This window comes from Pelobates fuscus, chromosome 1 (assembly GCF_036172605.1).
Source record: "Pelobates fuscus isolate aPelFus1 chromosome 1, aPelFus1.pri, whole genome shotgun sequence".
NCBI lineage: Eukaryota > Metazoa > Chordata > Amphibia > Anura > Pelobatidae > Pelobates > Pelobates fuscus.
This window is the reverse complement of record NC_086317.1, coordinates 401,066,003-401,088,904: the sequence shown is the minus strand read 5'-3', so window position 1 is coordinate 401,088,904 and position 22,902 is coordinate 401,066,003. Positions and strand designations below refer to the sequence as shown.

The 22,902-nt window shown below is 38.1% G+C and overlaps 1 protein-coding gene across 1 annotated transcript in view; it reads right to left on the bottom strand.

The window, feature by feature from the left end:
* Positions 1 to 5,923: 5,923 nt before the first annotated feature.
* Positions 5,924 to 22,902, bottom strand: part of MARCHF9 (membrane associated ring-CH-type finger 9) — a 213,829-nt gene continuing 196,850 nt past the window's right edge. Inside the window, exon 5 of the mRNA XM_063427761.1 lies at positions 5,924 to 6,737. Coding sequence (XP_063283831.1) covers positions 6,409 to 6,737 — 329 coding nt within the window. The 3' untranslated portion in view covers positions 5,924 to 6,408. The remainder of the gene's footprint in view (positions 6,738 to 22,902) is intronic.

Here is a 22,902-nt window from a genome sequence, read left to right as displayed (position 1 = left end):
CTTCCTGTGTATGAAGGCTTTCAGGCAGGGACCGGGACTGCCATCCTTCCTGCACTTACTCCAGGCAGGGGCTGTCTGCGCATTGTCTCACTCGCGAGCAGCATTGAAATTTCAATTTCCAGCACCTGCTGCTCGCGAGTGGATAAAGGAAAATGTCTTCTACAGGTGACCTGTGCTCGTCAGGCCCCCAATGTGAGAGTGTGTGTACTGGGTGGGGGTAGGAAGGGTTGCTGCACTGTCCGTCCCCAAGTGCCACGGCCCACCAAGAAATTTCCCAGTACCCACGTGGGCCAGTCCTGCCCTGTTTTCCTCTTACACCTTCTCTCCTCTTACACCCCCCTCCATCCTGTACCACACTCCTAATTAATTGATATTTTTTTTGTTCACTCTCTGTTATCTTCTCTCTATCCTTCATCCAGACAGATCTCTGCCTTTTCTCTAGACAAAATATTAGCTACAGAACCAAGAAAAGAAACCACAGTGGGAGCAGGGGACGTCCCCTGTGCGGGAGAACGCATTTGTCATAGCCCAAACATTGAACTACATTCTTGACAAAAACTTCACCAACGACAAACAAACATATGCTGCATACCCGACTTGGATCATCCTAGCATAGAACCGCGTAAGACAACTACATGTACATTGTGAAGGAATTCCCCTGTTTGGCGTTGGGGTGACAGTTTGTATTCCCTTGTTTCATGTTGTCAGTTGACTCCTTGAGCCTGATTTTTTTTTAAAATTGTCAGTTGACTCCCTGTACTGTGCTTCGTCTGGTTACTGGGGGATTTGGGGATTTTTACCTGATATACCAGCGGAGATACGTATGCTGTTGGGAGTTTGTGTGTCTTACTGAGGGAATTATCCAGGGACACTATTGAAATTACATGGGGATTCGTCTACCATAACAACTGAACGGAGGGCTATGTTCACTAGGCTCTGGTGGTTCGGGAGGAAACTACCGATCGAGGTTTAAATACACTTGGTTTCCTTACAACTTGTCAATAAATCTTCATTTCAACTTTGTACCCTTCTTCTGTCTACGTATGCTGTTTGGGAGTTTGTGTGTCTTACTGAGGGAATTATCCAGGGACACTATTGAAATTACACGGGGATTCGTCTACCATTACTACCGAACGGAGGGCTATGTTCACTAGGCTCTGGTGGTCCGGGAGGAAACTACCGATTGAGGTTTAAATACACTTGGTTTCCTTACATACATTATATCCACATTCCTCGACCAAGTGGGTGTCCCAAAACTCATTATTTAGGATGTATCTAGCATTTGCAATAACATGTTAGCGAGTGATTCACTTGTAAAAGGTGAGGTAATTCATATGTACGACATTACGCACCTGTTTTGAAAAGTAGATGGCAAAATGCATGGAGACCCTGCGTGGTCCACCTTAATACCAACTATATAGAGACCTGCGAGCCTCCGTTTATATTCACTCACTATTGTTTATTCTTGAGTACACTATATGTTACTGATTGTCCTGTATTTCTTATAAAAACTCAATAAAAATTCTAATATACAAAAAGAAAATCAAGTGGAAGAGTTTGAGTAACTTATATGACTTGCATTCGCAACCTGACAAAATCATATCTTGGAGCTATAATTGTCAAAATGGGCTTTGATTGGCTGTTTCAAAGGACATTTAACCCCTTAAGGACCAAACTTCTGGAATAAAAGGGAATCATGACATGTCACACATGTCATGTGTCCTTAAGGGGTTAAACATATATACTTGGCTGTGTTAAAATACACACCAGCTCCAAACCACAGATCCAAATCACTAAACTACAGCAAATATATTGCCTGGTGTAGGCAGTTAGGAACCTTATTGGAATATAGCTGATACAGTTAATGATCCAGTGTCCTTGGATTGCCAAATTTAGGCTTCTGTCCCTCCGTCTTGCTTCTGGAGTCACCAATGAAATGCCTGTCCCACCAGCTGTTGGGAATTATGCTTTTAAAAAAAACTTTAGGATTTGTATAACGAGCTATTGTGGGACAATAAGTACTGACTTTCCAGTTATCTGCAATGCATTTTTCTAATCAATATTTCTGATTTGTTTTCAAAATACATAAAGTTATGGACCATTATAACTCAGCAAAGGTTTTCAGGTGAAATTACACATATCCACTCAGTTAGCTCACCTACCTTTCTTAGTTCTTCTAATGAGCCGTCTTCGATAGGGCAGTATCCTTTAAATGGCTAAATTAAATAATTGGGGAGAAATGACCCATTGAAGATGTAAGCACTAGACTAGGCAATGTTGAGTATTTAGAAAAAAAACAGACAGGAGAGGGCAAGCTATATTTGTCCTGAGGGGCACGTAAAACATGGCCATTTTGTCGGACATAAAGCTCACAGACTTCAGCGTAAATGGTCCTACTCACATGGAGCATGCAATATATACAAGACAGATGGAGTCTACTGGAGTTAGCATCATATATCACAACCTCCATCAGTATGAACTGAACTGTATAAAAGGATGGAGAGCTTTGCATGCCTAATAAATGCAGACTATCTCTCCCACTAATGACATCCTGTGTTTATTATGAATGTCATGCTTATGGTCTCATCTTCCACCCTTTGTCACTGACAAACGTCAGCATGGATATCCCACATACTCATAGGTTGGCAGCCTGGTCAACCCCTTAAACCACGGTCCATTGAAAATTATTTCAGTGGGTCAATTTAATACTTGAATGCATACGCCACAAAATCATACATAAATGCTTACAGTGCCTGGCTAGCAAAGGCCTTCCTGTTGCCTTACAACCGCCGAACAGTAAAAAATGGAACATGTTAAAAATAAACCAATAAAGTGTAACCAGCATTTGATACAAAACTATATGATAAAACACAAGCAGGTTTATTATGATACTAGTGCACCCCTAGTGACAATATTAAGGTTATTATGACTTGTGTATTGTGGCCCTTGTCCTTCTGATGGTCAACCTCAGGACTTTCAAATGGATTCAGTGAAACAGCTTGAAAAAAAAAAAAGGATTTGTTTTTTGTTAGTATTTTGTTTAAAGCCATGGCCCATATGCTTTTTTTTTTTGTATGAAAAATATTCAGGAAGCGGGAACATGGGTTATCAAATCCATACAAATTTCACTAATTAGCCAAATGTTACAATATAACTGATTGAGCTCAGGGAATCAACCTTTCTTTTCTTTCCTTCGTCCCACATAGGCCAATTAGATAATATCTTCCAAGATATCGGGTTGATGTCCCCAACAGATGTGCAGTGGAAGCAGCAATAAAGTCGTACAGATACTATAAAATAGCATTTTGACAGATATAGGTATGCTGTCTAAATATGACTGGGCTGTTGACTCAAAAGCTTAAACTGATGCAGGCGGCACTGTAATATTTTCAATTTAAAACATTCTATTAATTTAACAACCCAGATGTATTCTGACAGTGCACTTATAAACACTGTAATATAATTCAGACCATCATTTTGTTTGCAGAGGTCAGCCATTGCAATTATACATGTTTGCCACTGTACAAGTCCATTAAAACCCAAATCATATATCTTTATTAGTGTTGCATAATCGGTTTACGCAGTATGTTAGTATCTTGATAAAGAACCCATTATGTCACATTCTTTCTTTTCAAATTGTATTGTTTGACCTCATTGCTTGCAGATTTAGTGCTGCCAAACTATTCTGATTTATTTCTGGAATGGAATGTAGCATATTTTATTTTTCCTCCAATCTGATGTAGACGCCATGCATTAGGAACAGTACAATATGACGATTATGGAGAACATGTCCAAATACAGAACATTCTAGAACTGTATCTGACTTGACATTGGGACTTGATACAGTATATTCAAACATGTACCCATACAGAGGCCAAATATGATAAATGACAAGCGCTAAGGCTAATCTATCATATTGTGAGAGGGTTCAGGATGTGCTACATACTGCCATCCTACATCAATTAATCTGACTTATGGATCAGTGTTCCCATCCATCTGTATGTTTTTATTCACTTTCTGCCCTTTATTGCCCACACTTATGTCAGACCTGACAGACTTTGACCATCTTCCACCTACATCATCATGAACCCTTCAAGGAGAGCACAACCATAAATCATTTAATAGCTAAATTACATACGTTTAAATACTTCCTTTGGATTTTGCTTTTTAAAAGTCCTGTTTTGAGACCTGCAAAACTTGAGTAAACGCATAATTTAAAGTTGCTTCAGGATCACTATCATAGGTAATAATTGTACATACATATATATGTATACCTATAATTTGCGCTAGGCCAATTGCGTATAAATCTATAGCTGAAATGAAATAATTGACCTCTTAACCCTTACCCTTTAATCAGAACCAGGACAGCAGTCATTCAATCATCCTGACTGGCACTTCTGGCTATAAATGAGTGGTACCATCTTGATTATAGTGGATTCTCAGTTTGTGGTAGAACCATATAGAGAGCATGTGGAATTTGTGAGTCCCTGCTCAACACCGAGGCTCTTGGTGAAACCCATCAAGTCTTCAGGTATTGATATTTTAGAAGTGTAAAGAAATGAAATATATACATACAACAGACCAATGAACGATCCTTGTTCCGAAGGTGTTTTACCCTTTCCCCTGTATTTCACACTGCTCCCTTCAAAGGCTGTTTTCCAAACTCTCTTTATTTTCCTTGTTTATTTTCTCTTCTGTCTTTCTACTAGTACCATATATCCAATCTGTCTCACGGTACGCTTGTCCATGTTGCTCCTTGTGCATTAGCTTGTTTTAGCATTTGTCGCTCAACCAGTCTTTAATTCCCAATATGTCTGTCCCCAGTCACTTGCCCACTATTTCTGTACCAGTATATTTTACCCTCTTTACTTTTTTATACTTAACTTCACTACTGATCCTCTTCTCTTCACCAACTTTTATATTCCCATCTCTGTGGTCTGCAGCCTTTCCTCGATCCACCAGTAGTTTTTCTTTCTACCAAACTTTCTTTTCTCCTGTATTTTTAACTAATCCTTGTCACTACTTCTAACCATTTACAATTCCGCCCTGTCATAACCACCACTGATTTATCTTTATATCTGTCTTTATATGGTCTTATCACTTTCCAGATATGAATGTAATCTTAATTATACTATCTATCTTTGAACTGTCCCCTGTGATTCCTCTCTTCTTTGCCGACAATCCCATTTCTTCCCTTTATTATTTCTGCCCACACCACCTTTGTCCCCTGTTTTCACTAACCTCCTGCACAGAAAATGGGGGTGGGGGGGGGGGGGGGGGGAAGGGGGCAAGTTATTTATAAGCTCAGTCTTGTACTCATACTTCATAATTTGTGAGTAATTCACATCCAGAATGTGTCTATGCCGCACTTATAATATATCATGTAAACCTATAAGTTGTTTTTTTTAGACAGTAGACAGAGAGCTTGAAATTTAAGTTGGCTGTTTGTAACTTAATATAAATGTGTTATAAGCTATAGAAAATAAAAAATGCAATACACTCAGATTCAGACACCTTATTACCAATATGTAACATACACGGGCACACACATGGAGAAGTTACAGGAGAAAACCTGATGTCTTTAATTTTACATCCCAGTATGTGAGTAGGAAAAGAAGAATTAAAGAAATGTAGTTGGAGACTATTTGCATATAAATATTTTTTTTCTTTATCCTCCCGCAGGGAGAAGAGAGGGAAAAAAAATTTCCATTTACTCATGCAAAAAAATGTAAAATCAGGGAAAGTACAAGCGTCTTATTGCAAAGATCCCATTTTGCCGTAAAAATGTTTTATTGCACCTATTCATCGCTTAGAAATATCTGAGCCGTTTCATAGTCTTTTTGTTTCTTTTGTAGAGATTTACCCTTTTACTTATGCAATTCTTAATAATAATTTATCAACTTTTAATTTAACGTAGATTTGATTTTTTTTTTTTTTTTGTATCTATGGTTTACTATGTTGTTGTTATATCATTTAAAGCTGAGGTAAAAATGTTAAGACTTGGTTTCCGGAGCCAACATTTTTTTTTTTTTTTTAAACGCTGGCTTGTGCTTTCAGTGTGCTTAAAAAGTAAAGGGTTAGGCGGAATTTCTTTGAAACAATTACATTTTGTTTCAGGGAGCCCTAAATTCTTATTTCTTCTTGAGGCTGGGCGGTTTTGTAAGCGATAAAGACGCACAGCAAAAGTATTGTGTGACAAAAGATGGCCCAACTTCCAAAAAATAAAAATCAGGGCGTTTTCATATTAACAAAGGTGGCCAGAATGCTTTGAAAGGCCTACTCATAGGAGTATAAACTTGCTTCTGTGCTCCACTAAAACACTTTCTCCTCACACTTTTTTTATACCATTCAATGACGGTTATAAACTTGTAAAGGAATGAAGAGCTCACACTCTCCGTCAACATTTCCTCATACAGTTGTCACTCTCATCACCACCTCTCTGTTGGAGTTTGAGCTATTTCGATGTTCATTAGGCCGCAGGTGGCTGAGGATATGTAGGATCGTATAACCACAGTGATGGTTCAAAATAGTCCTAACCCGCTGGCTCCGCCCAGGCCCTCTGTCATTATGAGAGGAATGGTTCGTCCGTGAATTCCTTCCCCCAAGTTTTGTAGTCCCACTTAAAGGTTCCCCAAGGTCCTTGGTTTTGTCGTAGTTCAGAACTTTCCATTGTTGATTCACAGCTTGCCATCGCTTGAATATTCGATATACAGATGAGCCTTCATGGATAATCAGACCTGATCCAAACAAAGAGCACAGAGAAAATTATTAGTAAGCAATATATCACATGCGAAGAGCATACCTATATTCATTTATATAATGTTTGCTAGTAGAAAACTATGACCTATGACTTTTCTTTTACCAAAGGGTTCCTCTTTTCACAATCACATTTTTTCAACATATAAAGTAGAAATAGATGCAGGGGTTTATCAATACACTTAGGATATATCTGTATCAATTTCTTCCTCTTTTCACATTAAATGTTCAGTGGGTAAAGAGTTTATATAATCAAACTAGGTCCTTGGAAATGTTACAAAAACATTGGCTCTATTATAGTTTAATGCTTAAAAAAAAGAGTGGAAAGTATGCTGAAAAGTACTATCTCGCTTTAAAATATATTTTGACATATATAAAAAAAATCTTGTCTTCTGCACCAATTCTCAAGATAAAATGTGCAACGATTTACACATTTTGCTTTAAGTAAGCAATGCGGCCTTCCACCAAACTCTGTCTGCAATCGCTAACAGTCTTTTAAAGGCCAGTAATGTTGGGTTGTCATTTTTGCATGGTGCGTGCAGTAATTCCCATGTGAAAATCAGCCCCAACCAATTCATAGACTTGAACTGTTGACACATGTAGGAAAAGTTCCATTCTAAAGCACATTTTGCTCATTAGAGATTCTCTTTGTCCTATTTTAGTTATAGTCCCTGTTTTGTTGAATAAGCTTACCTTACAGTACCTTTTCAAAAACATTTACTCAACTTGCCTGCGAGAAGATTTTCTTTTAAAAGGAACTGTTACTTCCCAGGATTTTTTAATTGTATGTTTACTTGTCAACATTATTTAACCCCTTAAGGACAGAGCTTCGGAAGCGTGTCTTTCACTTAATGACAACGACATTTTTTGCATTTTTTGCTGTTTGCGTTCAACTGCAATTTGCATTTGACTAATTTATTGCACCAACACATTTTATATACCGTTTTTTAAAGGACAGAAAGGGCTTTAATTTGATGTAACATATATATATATATATATATATATATATACATGCTTATTTATTATAAAAAAAATACAGAAAAATGCAAAAGAAAAAGAAAAAATTTGTGTTTTTTTACAGTTTTTGCAATAATAATGTGTGCACAATTAGTGCAGGTTAAGGAAAGTAATTAAAAATAAATTCATTTAGTAGTTCTGATTTACAGAATATATAATGTGTCTGGGATTTTAAGTTTTTTTTGGTAGTTACAGGTCACAAAGCACAAGGAGTAAAATAAACTTTTAATGTGGAGCGATTTTAGAATTTGGTATGTTTGTCTTGTAAGCTTAATAGCCATAAAAGAAAACAAAATTGCCACACAAAAGTATATATTTATATAAAGTAGACACCACAGGCTATTTACCTAAGGTTCTTTTGACACTTTCTACGTAGCCATTTTACCGCCAACCTCTGCTAAATATTGGAGTAAAATTGTGTTTTTTGGTGGTTTTCGCACACAAACTTATAACAAAGAACTTCTCATGTGTATTTTGTAAAGTTGGTGTGTGCTATTCCTGTACAAAGTTTTATTATGTGTTCAGTTACTTCTGCTGAGTACAACGGTACCCCCATTGTATGTCTTTGGCACTATTTCGTGAAGCTACAGTGCCATATAGGAGACCTGTCCTTTTCAGTATTCACAGTAGAATTTTGAGAGACGGATTTAATGAGCCTATGCTTCCATTTGGGGTATTATAACAGTTTGACTGTTCGAAAAAACCCCACAAAGGCCTACCATTTGTAAAAGTAGACACTCCAGGGTATATCATAAGGTGCATATTGTGCCTTAGCATGCCCCCATTTTTTCACCAATATTTGCCAAAGTATGTGGTAAAAAATAATTTGGGTAATTTTTTTACATACGGATTGCATTTTTGCTGGGCATTTTGTATATTTCATATGTGCCACTAAGTTCAAAACCCCCAAATTATGCTCAGCTAAGTCTTCTGAGTAAAAAGACGTCCCCAATGAATGTCTTTGGCACTATTTTGTGAAGCTACAGTGCCATATTGGAAACCAAGCCATATCAGTTTTTACAGAACTTTGAATTTTGACGCTGGGCCTATGTGCAATTTCCAAGCATCTTTCCAAGCATCCAAGCATCTTTGCCAGGTATATGTGGACATCGGAGGGGCACATTTGGGACACAGCCATTCAAGTTTTTTTTCAAACTTTACATTTTTACGCTGTGCCCATGTCCCATTTTAGAGTATTTTACCAGGCTATATGATCCAAATACCCCATAAAGCCATACCATTTCTTAAAGAAGACACCCCAGGGTATTTGAAAAGGCATATTTTGAACATTAGCGTGGGATAATTTTTCCGCTAGCTTGTACCAGGTGTAGTGGTAATAAGCGTTTTTTCTGCCTTTTTGACACACAAAGTGAGTTTGCACAGTATATTTTGCAAACCTTATGTGTGCTACGACTGTATAATACTTCATATGTTGCTCAGCTGTGTCAGCTGAGTACAAAAATACCCCCGTATGTACCTTTGCCAGGTATATGTGGACATCGGAGGGGCACATTTGGGACATAGTCATTCCAGTTTTTTTCAAACTTTAAATTTTTACGCTGTGCCCATGTCCCATTTTAGAGTATTTTACCAGGCTATATAATTCAAACTACCCCACAAAGGCATACCATTTCTTAAAGAAGACATCCCAGGGTATTTCAAAAGGCATATTTTGAACCTTAGCGTGGGATCATTTTTCCGCTAGCTTGTACCAGGTGTAGTGGTAATAAGCGTTTTTTTCTGCCTTTTTGACACACAAAGTGAGTTTGCACAGTATATTTTGCAAACCTTATGTGTACCACCACTCTATAATACTTTATATGTTGCTCAGCTATGTCGGCTGAGTACAAAAATACCCCCGTATGTACCTTTGCCAGGTATATGTGGACATCGGAGGGGCACATTTGGGACACAGCCATTCCAGTTTTTTTTTCAAACTTTAAATTTTTACGCTGTGCCCATGTCCCGTTTTAGAGTATTTTACCAGGCTATATGATCCAAATACCCCATAAAGCCATACCATTTCTTAAAGAAGACATCCCAGGGTATTTCAAAAGGCATATTTTGAACCTTAGCGTGGGATCATTTTTCCGCTAGCTTGTACCAGGTGTAGTGGTACTAAGCGTTTTTTCTGCCTTTTTGAAACACAAAGTGAGTTTGCACAGTATATTTTGCAAAACTTATGTGTGCTACGACTGTATAATACTTCATATGTTGCTCAGCTATGTGGTCTGAGTACAGCAATACCCCGTATTACCTTTGCCAGGTATATGTGGATGTTGAAGGGGCACATTTGAGACGCAGCCATTCAGTTTTTTTTCTAACTTTGAAGTTTTACGCTGTGTCCATGTTCCAATTTGGAGTAGTTTAGATGGTTGGTTATTGAAACTTCCCCACAAACACATACTATTTATTAAAGAATACACCCTGGGGTAATTCAAAAGGCATATTTTGAACCTAAGCGTGGGATCATTTTCTCTCGTGTTTGTTCTAGGTGTAGTGGTAATGAGCGTTTTTAAATGTATTTTTTTTTAACTTTTTAAAACTATTTTTTAAACTTTTGTTTTGCTTATTAATTTTTTTAAACTTTTCTAAACTTTCTTAAAACTTTTTTTTTACAGATTTAACATTTTTCTAAGCTTTTTTTTTACCGTTAACCCCTAACTAGCAGTAAGCAGCACTAACCGTAAATTCCCCATTTTCCCATAACTCCCACCCACCCCACCTAGAAAAAAATATTTAATTATACAATATTTAAATTAGTTAATTAAATAAATTGAACCCCTGAGGATTAAAAAATAAATAAAAGTTAATCGTCAGGGGTTAAAAAAAAATTAGATCACAGTATAATACTGTGATCTGTGTTTTGATCACTGTAGGCAGTGATCGACTGGCAGGGAAGGGGTTAATTTTTATTTGGACTGGGTAAAGGGGGTGTTTTTGTTTTTTTACTTAAAAGTTATTAAAACTTTTTTTAACTTAATTTTTAACTTTTTAAAGCTTATTTTAAAACTTTTTTTAACGTTAACCCCTAGTTAGCCTAACACCAAATCCCCCAATTCCCCACTAACTTCCACCGTCCCCAGCTAGCTAAATATATAATTTTAAAATACTTAAATTAATTAATGAAATAAATTTAACCCCTGAGGGTTAAAAAAAAAAATCAGATCATAGTAAAATGTAATCCCTGCCAATTGATCACTGTAGTCAGTGATCAATTGGCAGGGAAGGGGTTAATTTTATATTAAAATGGGTAAAGGGGGGTTGGATTTTAATTTTACTTTATTTTTTTTTCACTAGGGGGCAGGATCAGCACTGATCCGTCTCCCTGCACTTCAGACTGAACCCGGAAGTGCAGGGAGGCGGAGGTGAGTATTCTGAGCACATGTGCTCGCTCTGACATGCTGTCAGAGCGGGCACATGTACTGGGACAGCCGGATCCGGTGCTCCCAGTCTGCCTCTAATACAGAGGCAGACCGGAGCACCATTAACCCCGCGATTGCGGCGATCTGGGGTTAATTTTACCGCGTGACGGACGAGGTCCGTCACTCGGCGTTAAGGAAATCCCCTGAGTGACGGACCTCGTCTGTCACTCGTCCTTAAGGGGTTAAACAAATATGAATTTACAATTTGTGAAAAATTCAATTGAATCTAGAAATCTACTGGATGCCTCCATCATAGCTCTATATCAATCATAGTTAGAAGCTCTGTCCTTTGCATCTGGCAGTCAACATAGAGAAAGTATACAGAGAGGATGAAAAATGGAACAATGTTTTGTCTTCTCCTTGTTTGCAGTGTCTGCCTTTGCTTTTCTGATCTAGATTGTGATGTAATTTGCTAAATCTTAATTCAAATAAAGAAAAAAAAAAAAAAAAACAACAACAACAACTGAGCTATGCATTAAAATAATTAATTTAATAGGTGACTTTAAATATTTTATTCAAATGTGCAATTTGCAAAGAAGTGATGGAAGCAAAATTATTACATAGTTACATAGATAAAAAGAGAAATGTGTCAAGTCCAGCCTTTCTGACATCTGTTATTCTAGTATGACAGTTTTATGGTTAAATTGATGTGTCAAACAATTAAACCTTTCCTGTTTTCTCTAATGCACCCATTTTGTTTTTCATTTTTTAAATTTCTTGATGCAATTTCTTAGCATTATAATTTTTTTTTTACAGTATCTGCTGGCTCTGGAACCTCTAGCCAGCCCTACTAAAGGAAGATCATCTGTAGAGCACTCCTGAAGAGCATTGGCCATTAACTTGTCCCTGTGGTTACTCCGTGATCTGCTCTCACTTGGGACATTTACTTGGAGAACCAAGATGTAGGTCACCAGGGAACAAATTTAAATCTGGCATGACAGAACCTACAATTTGAGACGTCCCACCATACCCGAGACACTTGGGAGATATGTCACACAATTTAGACTTTCCTCATTAAATGTAAATGCAATAGCTTTAAAATCCTACAGGTCAACAAAATATAAATTACAGCTGAAACATTAACTTGATCTGTTAGATATAACTGGCCTGCTTTTAAAAAATATATAATTCTTAATTTTAATGCAGATGATGCGCATTACAGGATTGTAATATTTGCATATGAAGTATCACAGAAAATATGAGATTAAAAACATATCTCAAACAAGTGTTTCCTTGGTTTTTTAAAATATATTTTAGTAAGACAAGATTAGGTAACCATTAATATAGCCATTTGCCCAGTTGAACCATGAAACATGGCATTACTTCAAGCTACGAGTGTTGTGAAATGGCATTTACATTTAGTATCAAACTTTCAGGCCTAACTGTGATTGGAACTCATAAACAAAGTGCCCTGAGCAGAGATCTTGAAACTATTCACTGGTACTGGTGATGATCATAGTGAATCAGAACTTTGCACTACTTTGCAGCGTCGTGAGCCCTCATCGCCAAGGTATTATTGCGCATGCTACACATAAAATTTTTGGAAAAAAATAGAAATGCAACTGAACAAGGTTAAGGCAGGGGTCAGAGCTGAAGGCATGTCACAAAACATACTCAACAAGGTCCCCAACACCCTCAGCAAGGACACTAGTCAGGTTCCACCCAGGACAGACAAAAATGGTATTTACAAGTAACGGAGGAAACCTGAGGATGAGTGCTGGTTCACTTGCCTGAAGTTATTGGGCTTTCTGCGGTTTGCAATGGTGCAACACAAATGCATGTTTGCTCCAGCTAGTAAGCAGGCTACGACATATCTTATTGCGTAAGTAATGGTGTTGTGCAGAGAGGCACTGAGGCTAATGGTGTTGTGCAGAGAGGCACTGAGGCTAATGGTGTTGTGCAGAGAGGCACTGAGGCTAGTGGTGTTGTGCAGAGAGGCACTGAGGCTAGTGGTGTTGTGCAGAGAGGCACTGAGGCTAGTGGTGTTGTGCAGAGAGGCACTGAGGCTAGTGGTGTTGTGCAGAGAGACACTGAGGCTAGTGGTGTTGTGCAGAGAGGCACTGAGGCTAGTGGTGTTGTGCAGAGAGGCACTGAGGCTAGTGGTGTTGTGCAGAGAGGCACTGAGGCTAGTGGTGTTGTGCAGAGAGGCACTGAGGCTAGTGGTGTTGTGCAGAGAGGCTCTGAGGCTAGTGGTGTTGTGCAGAGAGGCTCTGAGGCTAGTGGTGTTGTGAAGAGAGGCATTGAGGCTAGTGGTGTTGTGCAGAGAGGCACTGAGGCTAGTGGTGTTGTGCAGAGAGGCTTGAAGACTATGGTGAGGCCTAATAGAAAGCAGTTGTTGGTGGGGGATTCCATCATAAGAGGTGTGGAGATGGACAATGGTGGTCTTGTGAGGTGTCTTCCCGGAGCTACTGCTCACAGAGACAGGAGACGTATCTGTAATATTGTTAAGCAAGCAAAGCAGGAAGGGGAATTGGATGTACTTGTCCATTTAGGGACAAATGACTTGGCTTGCAATGAGGTTTCAGAGGTTAAGGAAGTTTTTAGTGTTTTTGCCAATGATATACGGCAGGTTGCTTCCACATTGTCATTCTCTGAAGTTCTGCCTGTGCATAACACTCAGAATGACAGGCGGATGCGTATTAGGGACTTTAACTTGTGGCTTGGTGAATGGTGTCGGGAGCAAGGATTTGGCTTTATTGCTCATGGTAGCTCTGTTTGGAATGGAAATAAACTGTACAAAAAAGATGATTTGCATCTTTCTCAAAAGGGAACAAATGTTCTCAGTGAGCAGTTCAGAGATTTTGCTAGGATGTATTTAAACTAGGAGGGGGGGGGCAAAAGGGTGATAAAACATCAATCCAATTGTCCCCCAAAACAAGGACAGAAGGTGCCTGTAGCAAGTGTGTTAAAAAATGATAAGCTTAGAGTCATGTCTACAAATGCTCGCAGTTTAGGGAATAAGATCCATGAACTTGTGGCAATAATGGCAACTGATAGTGTAGATTTAGTCGCTGTTACTGAGACATGGTATAATGAGAAAAATGACTGGGACATAGCAATACCACTCTTACTCTTTGCATAGAAAAGACAGGGAAGGCAAGAAAGGGGGAGGGGTGGCCCTGTATGTAAAGAATAGCATAAAATCTAGCCTAATAAAGGTTAGTGAGGCGAACATAGAGTCAGTTTGGGTTACGTTAGAATTTGGTAATCACACAGTAACTCGTGTAGGTGTGATTTATAGGCCCCCAGGACAACTTGAAGATTTAGATAATCTACTAGTTGAAGAAATAGCTAAAATGACAATGAAGGGGGAAGTTATCATCATGGGTGACTTTAATCTTCCTGATGTAAATTGGAAAACAAAAATAGCTACTTGTGCCAGGAGCACACATATTCTAAACTCCCTACTGGGATTGTCTCTAAAACAAGTCGTTGAGGAGCCAACTCGTAAAGAGGCCATACTAGATTTATTGTTAACAAATGGAGATTTGGTATCAGATATTACTGTAGGTGAAAGTTTAGGATCCAGTGATCATCAGTCAGTGTGGTTTAATATAAGAACAGTGACTGAGTCACACCACACAAAAACAAAAGTTTTAGACTTTAGAAAAACAGACTTTTCCAAAATTAGAATATGTGTAAAGGAGTCATTATCAGACTGGAGCAATTTAAATGGAGTCCAAAAGAAATGGGATTATTTAAAAGTTGCACTACTGAAGGCAACAGAAAATTGCATTAGGCTTGTCAGTAAAAGCAAAAAATTCAAGAAACCACTGTGGTACTCCACAGATGTAGCCAAAATAGTAAAAAACAAAAAGTTAGCATTTAGTAATTATAAAAAAACCCAGAGTGAGGAAGACAGAATGACCTATAAGATTAGGCAGAAAGAGGCTAAGCAAGTTATAAGAGCTTCCAAATCACACACAGAAGAGAAAATAGCACAGTCAGTAAAAAAGGGGGACAAAACCTTTTTTAGATACATAAATGAGAAAAGAAAAGTAAAACAAGGATTAGTTAGATTAACCCTTTCAGGACCGCTGACGGTTCAGGACCGTCAGCGGTAAAACGTGCGTTTGGACCGCTGACGGTCCTGAACCGTCATAACGGTTTTGGGCAACTTACCTGATTGCCGTCGGTCCCACGGCGGCGATCAGTGCTCCACCCGGTCCAGGGGGGTTGCCTGTCTGCCCGGGCAGTCCCCCCTCGGCAGATCAGGACCCCACGGCCATGTGATCACTCGATCACATGACCGCAATAGGTGTCTGTGTATCTGCCTGCAGGGGGACTGTCTGTGCTGACAGGCAGTCTCCCTGCAAGTGAAAAATCAAAAAAATAAAGTTAAAAAAACAGTGTAAAATCAGTGTAAAAAAAAAAAATATGTGTATATATATATATATATATATATATGATATATATATACATGTATTATATCTATATATAATATATGTATATGTATCATATATATAATGTCATATTAAGTGTATTTTTATATTTATATATACGTATATTAATATAAAAATACACTTATATTTAAATTACACACGAATATATACAATATATATAATTGCTATATATATGGTGTATATATATATTATTATAAAATACAAATAATATGTTAATAAAAATAAATAACAACAAATAAAAATAATTTTTAATAATTATAAAAAAATATTTATATATGCAATTTTATTCTAACAGTATTTTGATATATATATATATATATTTATATCAAAATATACTTAGAATGTAATGATATATATATCTATGTATAAATAAATAAATAAAAACAATACGAAATATACATATGTCCATATACATAATTACATAAATAATTTCATAAATATACACGTAGACGTCAAATATATAAATATGTATATATATTAAAATTCTACATGTGTATTTATGTAATATTTTTACCTAATTAAGTAATTTTAATGATTGCAATTTGAGGGACCTGCCTGACAACCCAGGCCGAAAGTCCAGATCATTTAATTTGCTAGCACTGTGTTTAACCCTGTAACTTTCTATGACACCCTAAAACCTGTACATGGGGGTACTGTTTTACTCGGGAGACTTCGCTGAACACAAATATTAGTGTTTCAAAACAGTAAAACATATCACAGCAATGATATTGTCAGTGAAAGTGAAGTTTTTTGCATTTTTCACACACAAACAGCACTTTCACTGAGGATATTATTGCTGTGATACATTTTACTGTTCTGATACACTAATATTTGTGTTCAGCGAAGTATCCTGGATATAACAGTACCCCACATGTAGAGGTTTTATAGTGTTTGTGAAAGTTACAGGGTCAAATATAAGGCTTGATTTTACTTTTTTTTTTATTGAAATTTGTCGGATTGGTTAGGTTGCCTTTGAGAGCGTATGGTAGCCAAGGAATGAGAATTAGCCCCATGATGGCATACCATTTGCAAAAGAAGACAACCCAAGGTATTGCAAATGGGGTATGTTCAGCCTTTTTTAGTAGCGACTTAGTCACAAACACCGGCCAAAGTTAGCGTTTCTTGCATTTTTAACACACAAACAAATATAAATGCTAACTTTGGCCAGTGTTTGTGACCAAGTGGCTACTAAAAAAAACTGGACATACCCAATTTTGAATACCCTGGGTTGTACATGTTAGGTGTGTTTCGGGGATTTATGACAGATAACGGTGTTACAAGGTCACTATTGATACATTTAAAATATATATATATTGAAACAGCAATTTCCTACTTGTATTTATAGGCCTATAACTTGCAAAAAAAAGCAATAAAGCATGTAAACACTGGGTGTTTTTAAACTCGGGACAAAATTTTGAATCTATTTAGCAGTTTTTTTCATTAGCTTTTGTAGATAAGTAAAAGATTTTTCAAGTAAAAGTCCAAAAACATGTTTTTTTTTAAATTTTTCACCATATTTTATTAATTTTTTTTAAATACAATATTGGACATAATACAAATAATGGTATGTAAAGAAAGCCCCTTTTGTCCTGAAAAAAACAATATATAACTTGTATGGGAACCGTAAATGAGAGAGCGGAAAATTACAGCTAAACACAAACACCACAAAAGTGTTAAAACTGCTCTGGTCCTTAACGTACAAACATCGCAAAAACAGGCCGGTCCTGAAGGGGTTAAAAACAAAAGAAGGAAGGTATGTAGATGAGGATAAAGGTCTAGCTGACTGCCTCAATGAATATTTTTGTTCGGTATTTACAGATGAAAATGAAGGAAAGGGACCTCAGTTAAGAAAAAGGATAAATGAGTCATTTATTACACGTGAGTTTACAGAGGAAGAGGTTCTATTTCAACTGTCAAAAGTAAAGACAAATAAGTCAATGGGACCTGATGGAATACACCCAAAGCTATTAAAAGAGCTTAGTGGTGTACTAGCAAAACCATTAACAGATTTATTTAACCAATCATTGATAACAGGAGTAGTCCCAGAAGATTGGAAGTTAGCGAATGTTGTGCCCATTCACAAGAAAGGTAATAGGGAGGAGTCGGGCAACTATAGGCCAGTAAGCCTAACTTCAGTAGTGGGGAAAGTGATGGAAACCATGTTAAAGGATAGGATTGTTGAACATCTAAAAACACATGGATTTCAAGATCAGAGACAACATGGGTTGGCTTCAGGGAGATCATGCCAAACTAATCTTATAGATTTTTTTGATTGGGTAACTAAAATTATAGATCAGGGTGGTGCAGTAGACATTGCTTACCTCGATTTCAGTAAGGCTTTTGACACTGTTGCACATAGAAGGCTTATCAACAAACTACAATCTTTGAGTTTGGATTCCAATATTGTTGAATGGGTAAGGCAGTGGCTGAGTGACAGGCAACAGAGGGTTGTAGTCAATGGAGTATATTCGAAGCTTGGGCTTGTCACCAGTGGGGTACCTCAGGGATCTGTACTTGGACCCATTCTCTTTAATATTTTTATTCGTGATATTGCAGAAGGTCTTGATGGTAAGGTGTGTCTTTTTGCGGATGATACTAAGATATGTAACAGGGTTGATGTTCCAGGAGGGATAAGCCAAATGGAAAATGATTTAGGTAAACTAGAAAAATGGTCAGAGTTGTGGCAACTGACATTTAATGTGGATAAGTGCAAGATAATGCATCTTGGACGTAAAAACCCAAGGGCAGAGTACAGAATATTTGATAGAGTCCTAACCTCAACATCTGAGGAAAGGGATTTAGGGGTGATTATTTCTGATGACTTAAAGGTAGGCAGACAATGTAATAGAGCAGCAGGAAATGCTAGCAGAATGCTTGGTTGTATAGGGAGAGGTATTAGCAGTAGAAAGAGGGAAGTGCTCATGCCATTGTACAGAACACTGGTGAGACCTCACTTGGAGTACTGTACACAGTACTGGAGACCCTATCTTCAGAAGGATATTGATACCTTAGAGAGAGTTCAAAGAAGGGCTACTAAACTGGTTCATGGATTGCAGGATAAAACTTACCAGGAAAGGTTAAAGGATCTTAACATGTATAGCATGGAGGAAAGACGAGACAGGGGGGATATGATAGAAACATTTAAATACATAAAGGGAATCAACACAGTAAAGGAGGAGACTATATTTAAAAGAAGAAAAACTACCACAACAAGAGGACATAGTCTTAAATTAGAGGGACAAAGGTTTAAAAATAATATCAGGAAGTATTAATTTACTGAGAGGGTAGTGGATGCATGGAATAGCCTTCCAGCTGAAGTGGTAGAGGTTAACACAGTAAAGGAGTTTAAGCATGCGTGGGATAGGCATAAGGCTATCCTAACTATAAGATAAGGCCAGGGACTAATGAAAGTATTTAGAAAACTGGGCAGACTAGATGGGCCGAATGGTTCTTATCTGCCGTCACATTCTATGTTTCTATGTTTCTAATGGGGCACATGTATTCATCGTAACAGTAACAATACAGTACAATGGTTCAGGGGAGCAAAAGTAAATCCATAAATTCTGATGATTTAAAAAAAAAAAAATGAAATGCTAACTGAAATGCTTCTTATACTATAAAAAAATAAAGCCACTACATAAAAATGTTTTAAGCTACAATCAGAAAAACATTGTTGCAATCTGCATGGTGAGGGTAGGATAACTGGGCGAGTGTACAAAATAACAAAGTAACAACACCACACACTTCTTCACTGCTCCACACTCAACAGGGGAAGTGGAGGGGCAACAACTTTAGGGTAATGTCTACCATGATCATTCTTTGTTTGACCATTCTCCTCACTCTCTGGCGTTTGTGTATCTTCTGAATGCACTACTTCTGCTTTGTTTGTTTTCGGTATAGAATGTATATTATTCTCTCTGTGGGAGTCTTCTTCATCATGCAATAGATCAGTTTGAGTTTGCTTTTCAACAGCTTTCTTTGTAATAAATGTCACAAGCCTGTGTTTGAGAACTTTTCTCATGTCAGGATAATGCACTAAAGAACAAGGGCTGTTCTTGTCATACACTATAAAGATTCCTCTCTCACATTTTGAATCTAACTTCTTTCCATCATACTTATATGCAAAACATTCTGACCCAGAAATCATCATTTCAGAAAGGTTAGATCTTTTGTTCATCAACAGATAACATGGAGTTTCTACTAGCCACTATTTAAAGCACACTGCAAAATCCGGACATTGTTGATGAGATTGATCAATGATAAAACATCCTCTAATTGGATTTTGTAAATCTGGCCCCAAATAGGCCAGAGAATCATATTCCGAGCCCGGATTTAAAAAAAGCTGAACCATTTGTGAATGTGCATTTTGCCGGATGCATTCGGTTTATCATCGGTCACCATGCGGTCGTTGCTAAATCTCTGATTGTGATTCTGTAAATTGGTTTGGATGCGGATATTAGTGATTTTACAAAATCATCCGAAACCAATGTTACAGAATCGCTTGGACTGACCGAATGCTAACCACACTTGGCTTTAGAATTGACAATGCTGGTGGAGTTTGGTAATTTTCACCAGATTTTTCCATACAGTGTTTAGTGAATAACCCTATTTATGTTTCCATGGTGGGGCTGTGTCAGCAATAAATTTTACAAAAAGTTTACAAACACTGCTCCTAAATAGTCATCAGTGAATTCCATGGCATATTAGAAACCTTCTTTAGCTTGTGGTTCTATTGGACCTGCTAAGTTAGTATGTAGCAATTCTAGCACCGCTGTTTCTGTGGCATCATCCTGCTCTGAACCAATTTTTCTTGAGTGTACACTTCACAGTCTAGGTCAGACCCATACATTTTACCCTTAATCTTTATTCTTGTACAATTTGTAACTTTGCAATGTTATCAGAATTACAGATGCTTAATGTTTTGTGCCAAGGTTGAATAACATAGACACGGGTGACTACTATCTTAATTTTCAGCAGAAGTATTCTGATAGTAAAATCTGTTTGTTTCATTTGTAACTGGCCCTTTAAATGATAAATTACCCTGCTTCCCTGGGTTGTGGAGAAGCCTATTTGCCAGCCTCCTTCCTCATGACTATGGCCCCTGGGAGATTGGGCCCCTGAAAACTTATGAACTTTTATTGGGTGTGTATGGCCCTTTAAGAACCGTCTGGGGACATATTGTGACTTTGGTGAACAATGCCCCTTTAAGACTATGTCCCCAGACCTGTAAAATAACTTGTTCCTGGCTTTCTCCCACTTGGTTCAGTAAATGGAGCTTACTGAACCAAGTACCACACAGGCGGACCACCCAGAAGTGGAAGTGTGCAGGCAATTTACCTCCCAGGCTGTGAGGTTACTGCAGGTTAATTGCCGACCGCTGGGTGGCCGCAGTTCGTGCAAACGAACACGTGGCGGCGGCCATCTTTGTTCATTCAAACGAGGTCAGCAGTATGTGTAGCCAAATTCATGGAACTAAAATCGGCTACACATTTCAGCGAACACCGCTGACCCTTACCTTCTCCTGCACTAAACTTTCAGCTGCAGAGACTAAGTCCCGTTCGGCAATTTACACCGCAATGACTGGTCACCATCACGAGATGGTATAAAGTGTAGACGTATAAAGTGCTCAAAGGTGCCGCCCCCGATGTAGATGGGTGGCTGGGTATCTCTCTAGATTGTTATTTCTGTTATTTGTTTTTACTGCTGGAATATCATTGTTATTTGGTCCCTGAGGAAGTTTCTTATCGAAACGAAACGCGTAGGACCCATATTCCTCACCTTTTATGCTACATACTGGTGGTTATTGTCCACGGTTTTTATAATAAATTTTGATACCTTTTCCTAATTTCACCATCTGGAGTCCTTGTTATACACCTTATCCTTTGGAGTGAAAGTGGGAATACCCAGCCACCCATCTACATCGGGGACGGCACCTTTGAGCGCTTTATACGTCTCTATCTCGTGAGTGTACTACATTTGGCGCACTATAACCTGCATATAACTGTACTACTCTATATATGTTTTTATGTTCCTTTTTTTAGATCCTGTTCAGCCGTATCCCATATTCTTTCTGTTGTATCATCTAAGAATTGAATTAACTCGGCATATGCTTCCTCATTCTCACATGTCTCCATCCACATCATCCGGATCATTCAGGATGGTTTCCTTAAGGTTCATCATTCACAGATGTGCCAAGAACTTTGCCTCCCATAACTTCTACTTTTTTCATCTCCATTAAAACACAGCCTTTTCCACTGATTTCCACCATCCATTCTGGACCCATAATCTGTTGTAATGTGCATGCAGAGGGACGGCTAACCAGCCAAGTGCACACAACAACGGAGGAACAATAAAAGCGTGTAGAGGTGGGGCAACAACAGGGATAGAGGCAGGGAAACAACTTTACTGTACAAAGGAAAAAGAATACATTGAGGGCACCTTAGAATTATCTCTCCAACAAACAGGCGTATAGGAACGAAGAGAAATCCTATTGAAAGATTCAACCTCCCTTTCAGTAAGTGAAATCAAATGACGAAACTACTTGGCCATAAGCATTTCCAAATGGCACCAACATTGAGCTATATATGTCTTGTACTTTCTCCAAATATCAAAAAGTTACAAAAATGATATCCTACCCAATGTGATGGAATGTACTGTATAAAGCAAACATTTTCTAATTCTACAAATGCATCAGTCCTATACACTCATCCTAAGCCAAGATTTAGTCAAACACTATGAAAAATCCTTTATTAAATGCTTTAGTGGATATGCCCAGGGCTGTACTTGTGGGCCGCAACACCTGAGGCTGGCAGAAAGCCCTCATGTGTAATTTTGAATAATTTTCCCTCAGACTATAACAGCCTGTGTCAGTCCAAGGGAAAGAAGACAGGGAGGGAGGGGCTGAGGCTGGAGGGAGGTGCAGCCCATTTAAGCTGCCAGGGAGCCAGAGGGAGTACTGAGTCACCCTCCTGAATCTTCAGCAATTGGTGCCTCTATTCTCTGTCCCGGACTCAAGCATCAAGAGGTCAGAAAATGGAGACATCAACTCCCAGTGCTCCTTCTCTCCCACAACCTACCTTCTAAGGTAGACTTCAGCCAATGACAGTGCTTGTGTGTGTGTGTGTGTGTGTGGGTATGTGTATGTATGTGTCAGTGAGCTTGTCTGTAGTGAGTATGTGTGTCAGTGAGATTGTCTGTACATGTGTGTCATTTCTGTAGTGAGCATGTCTGTGTGTGTGTGTGTGTGTGTGTGTCAGTAAACTTGTCTGTAGTGAGCGTTTGTATACCAATGAGTTTGTCTG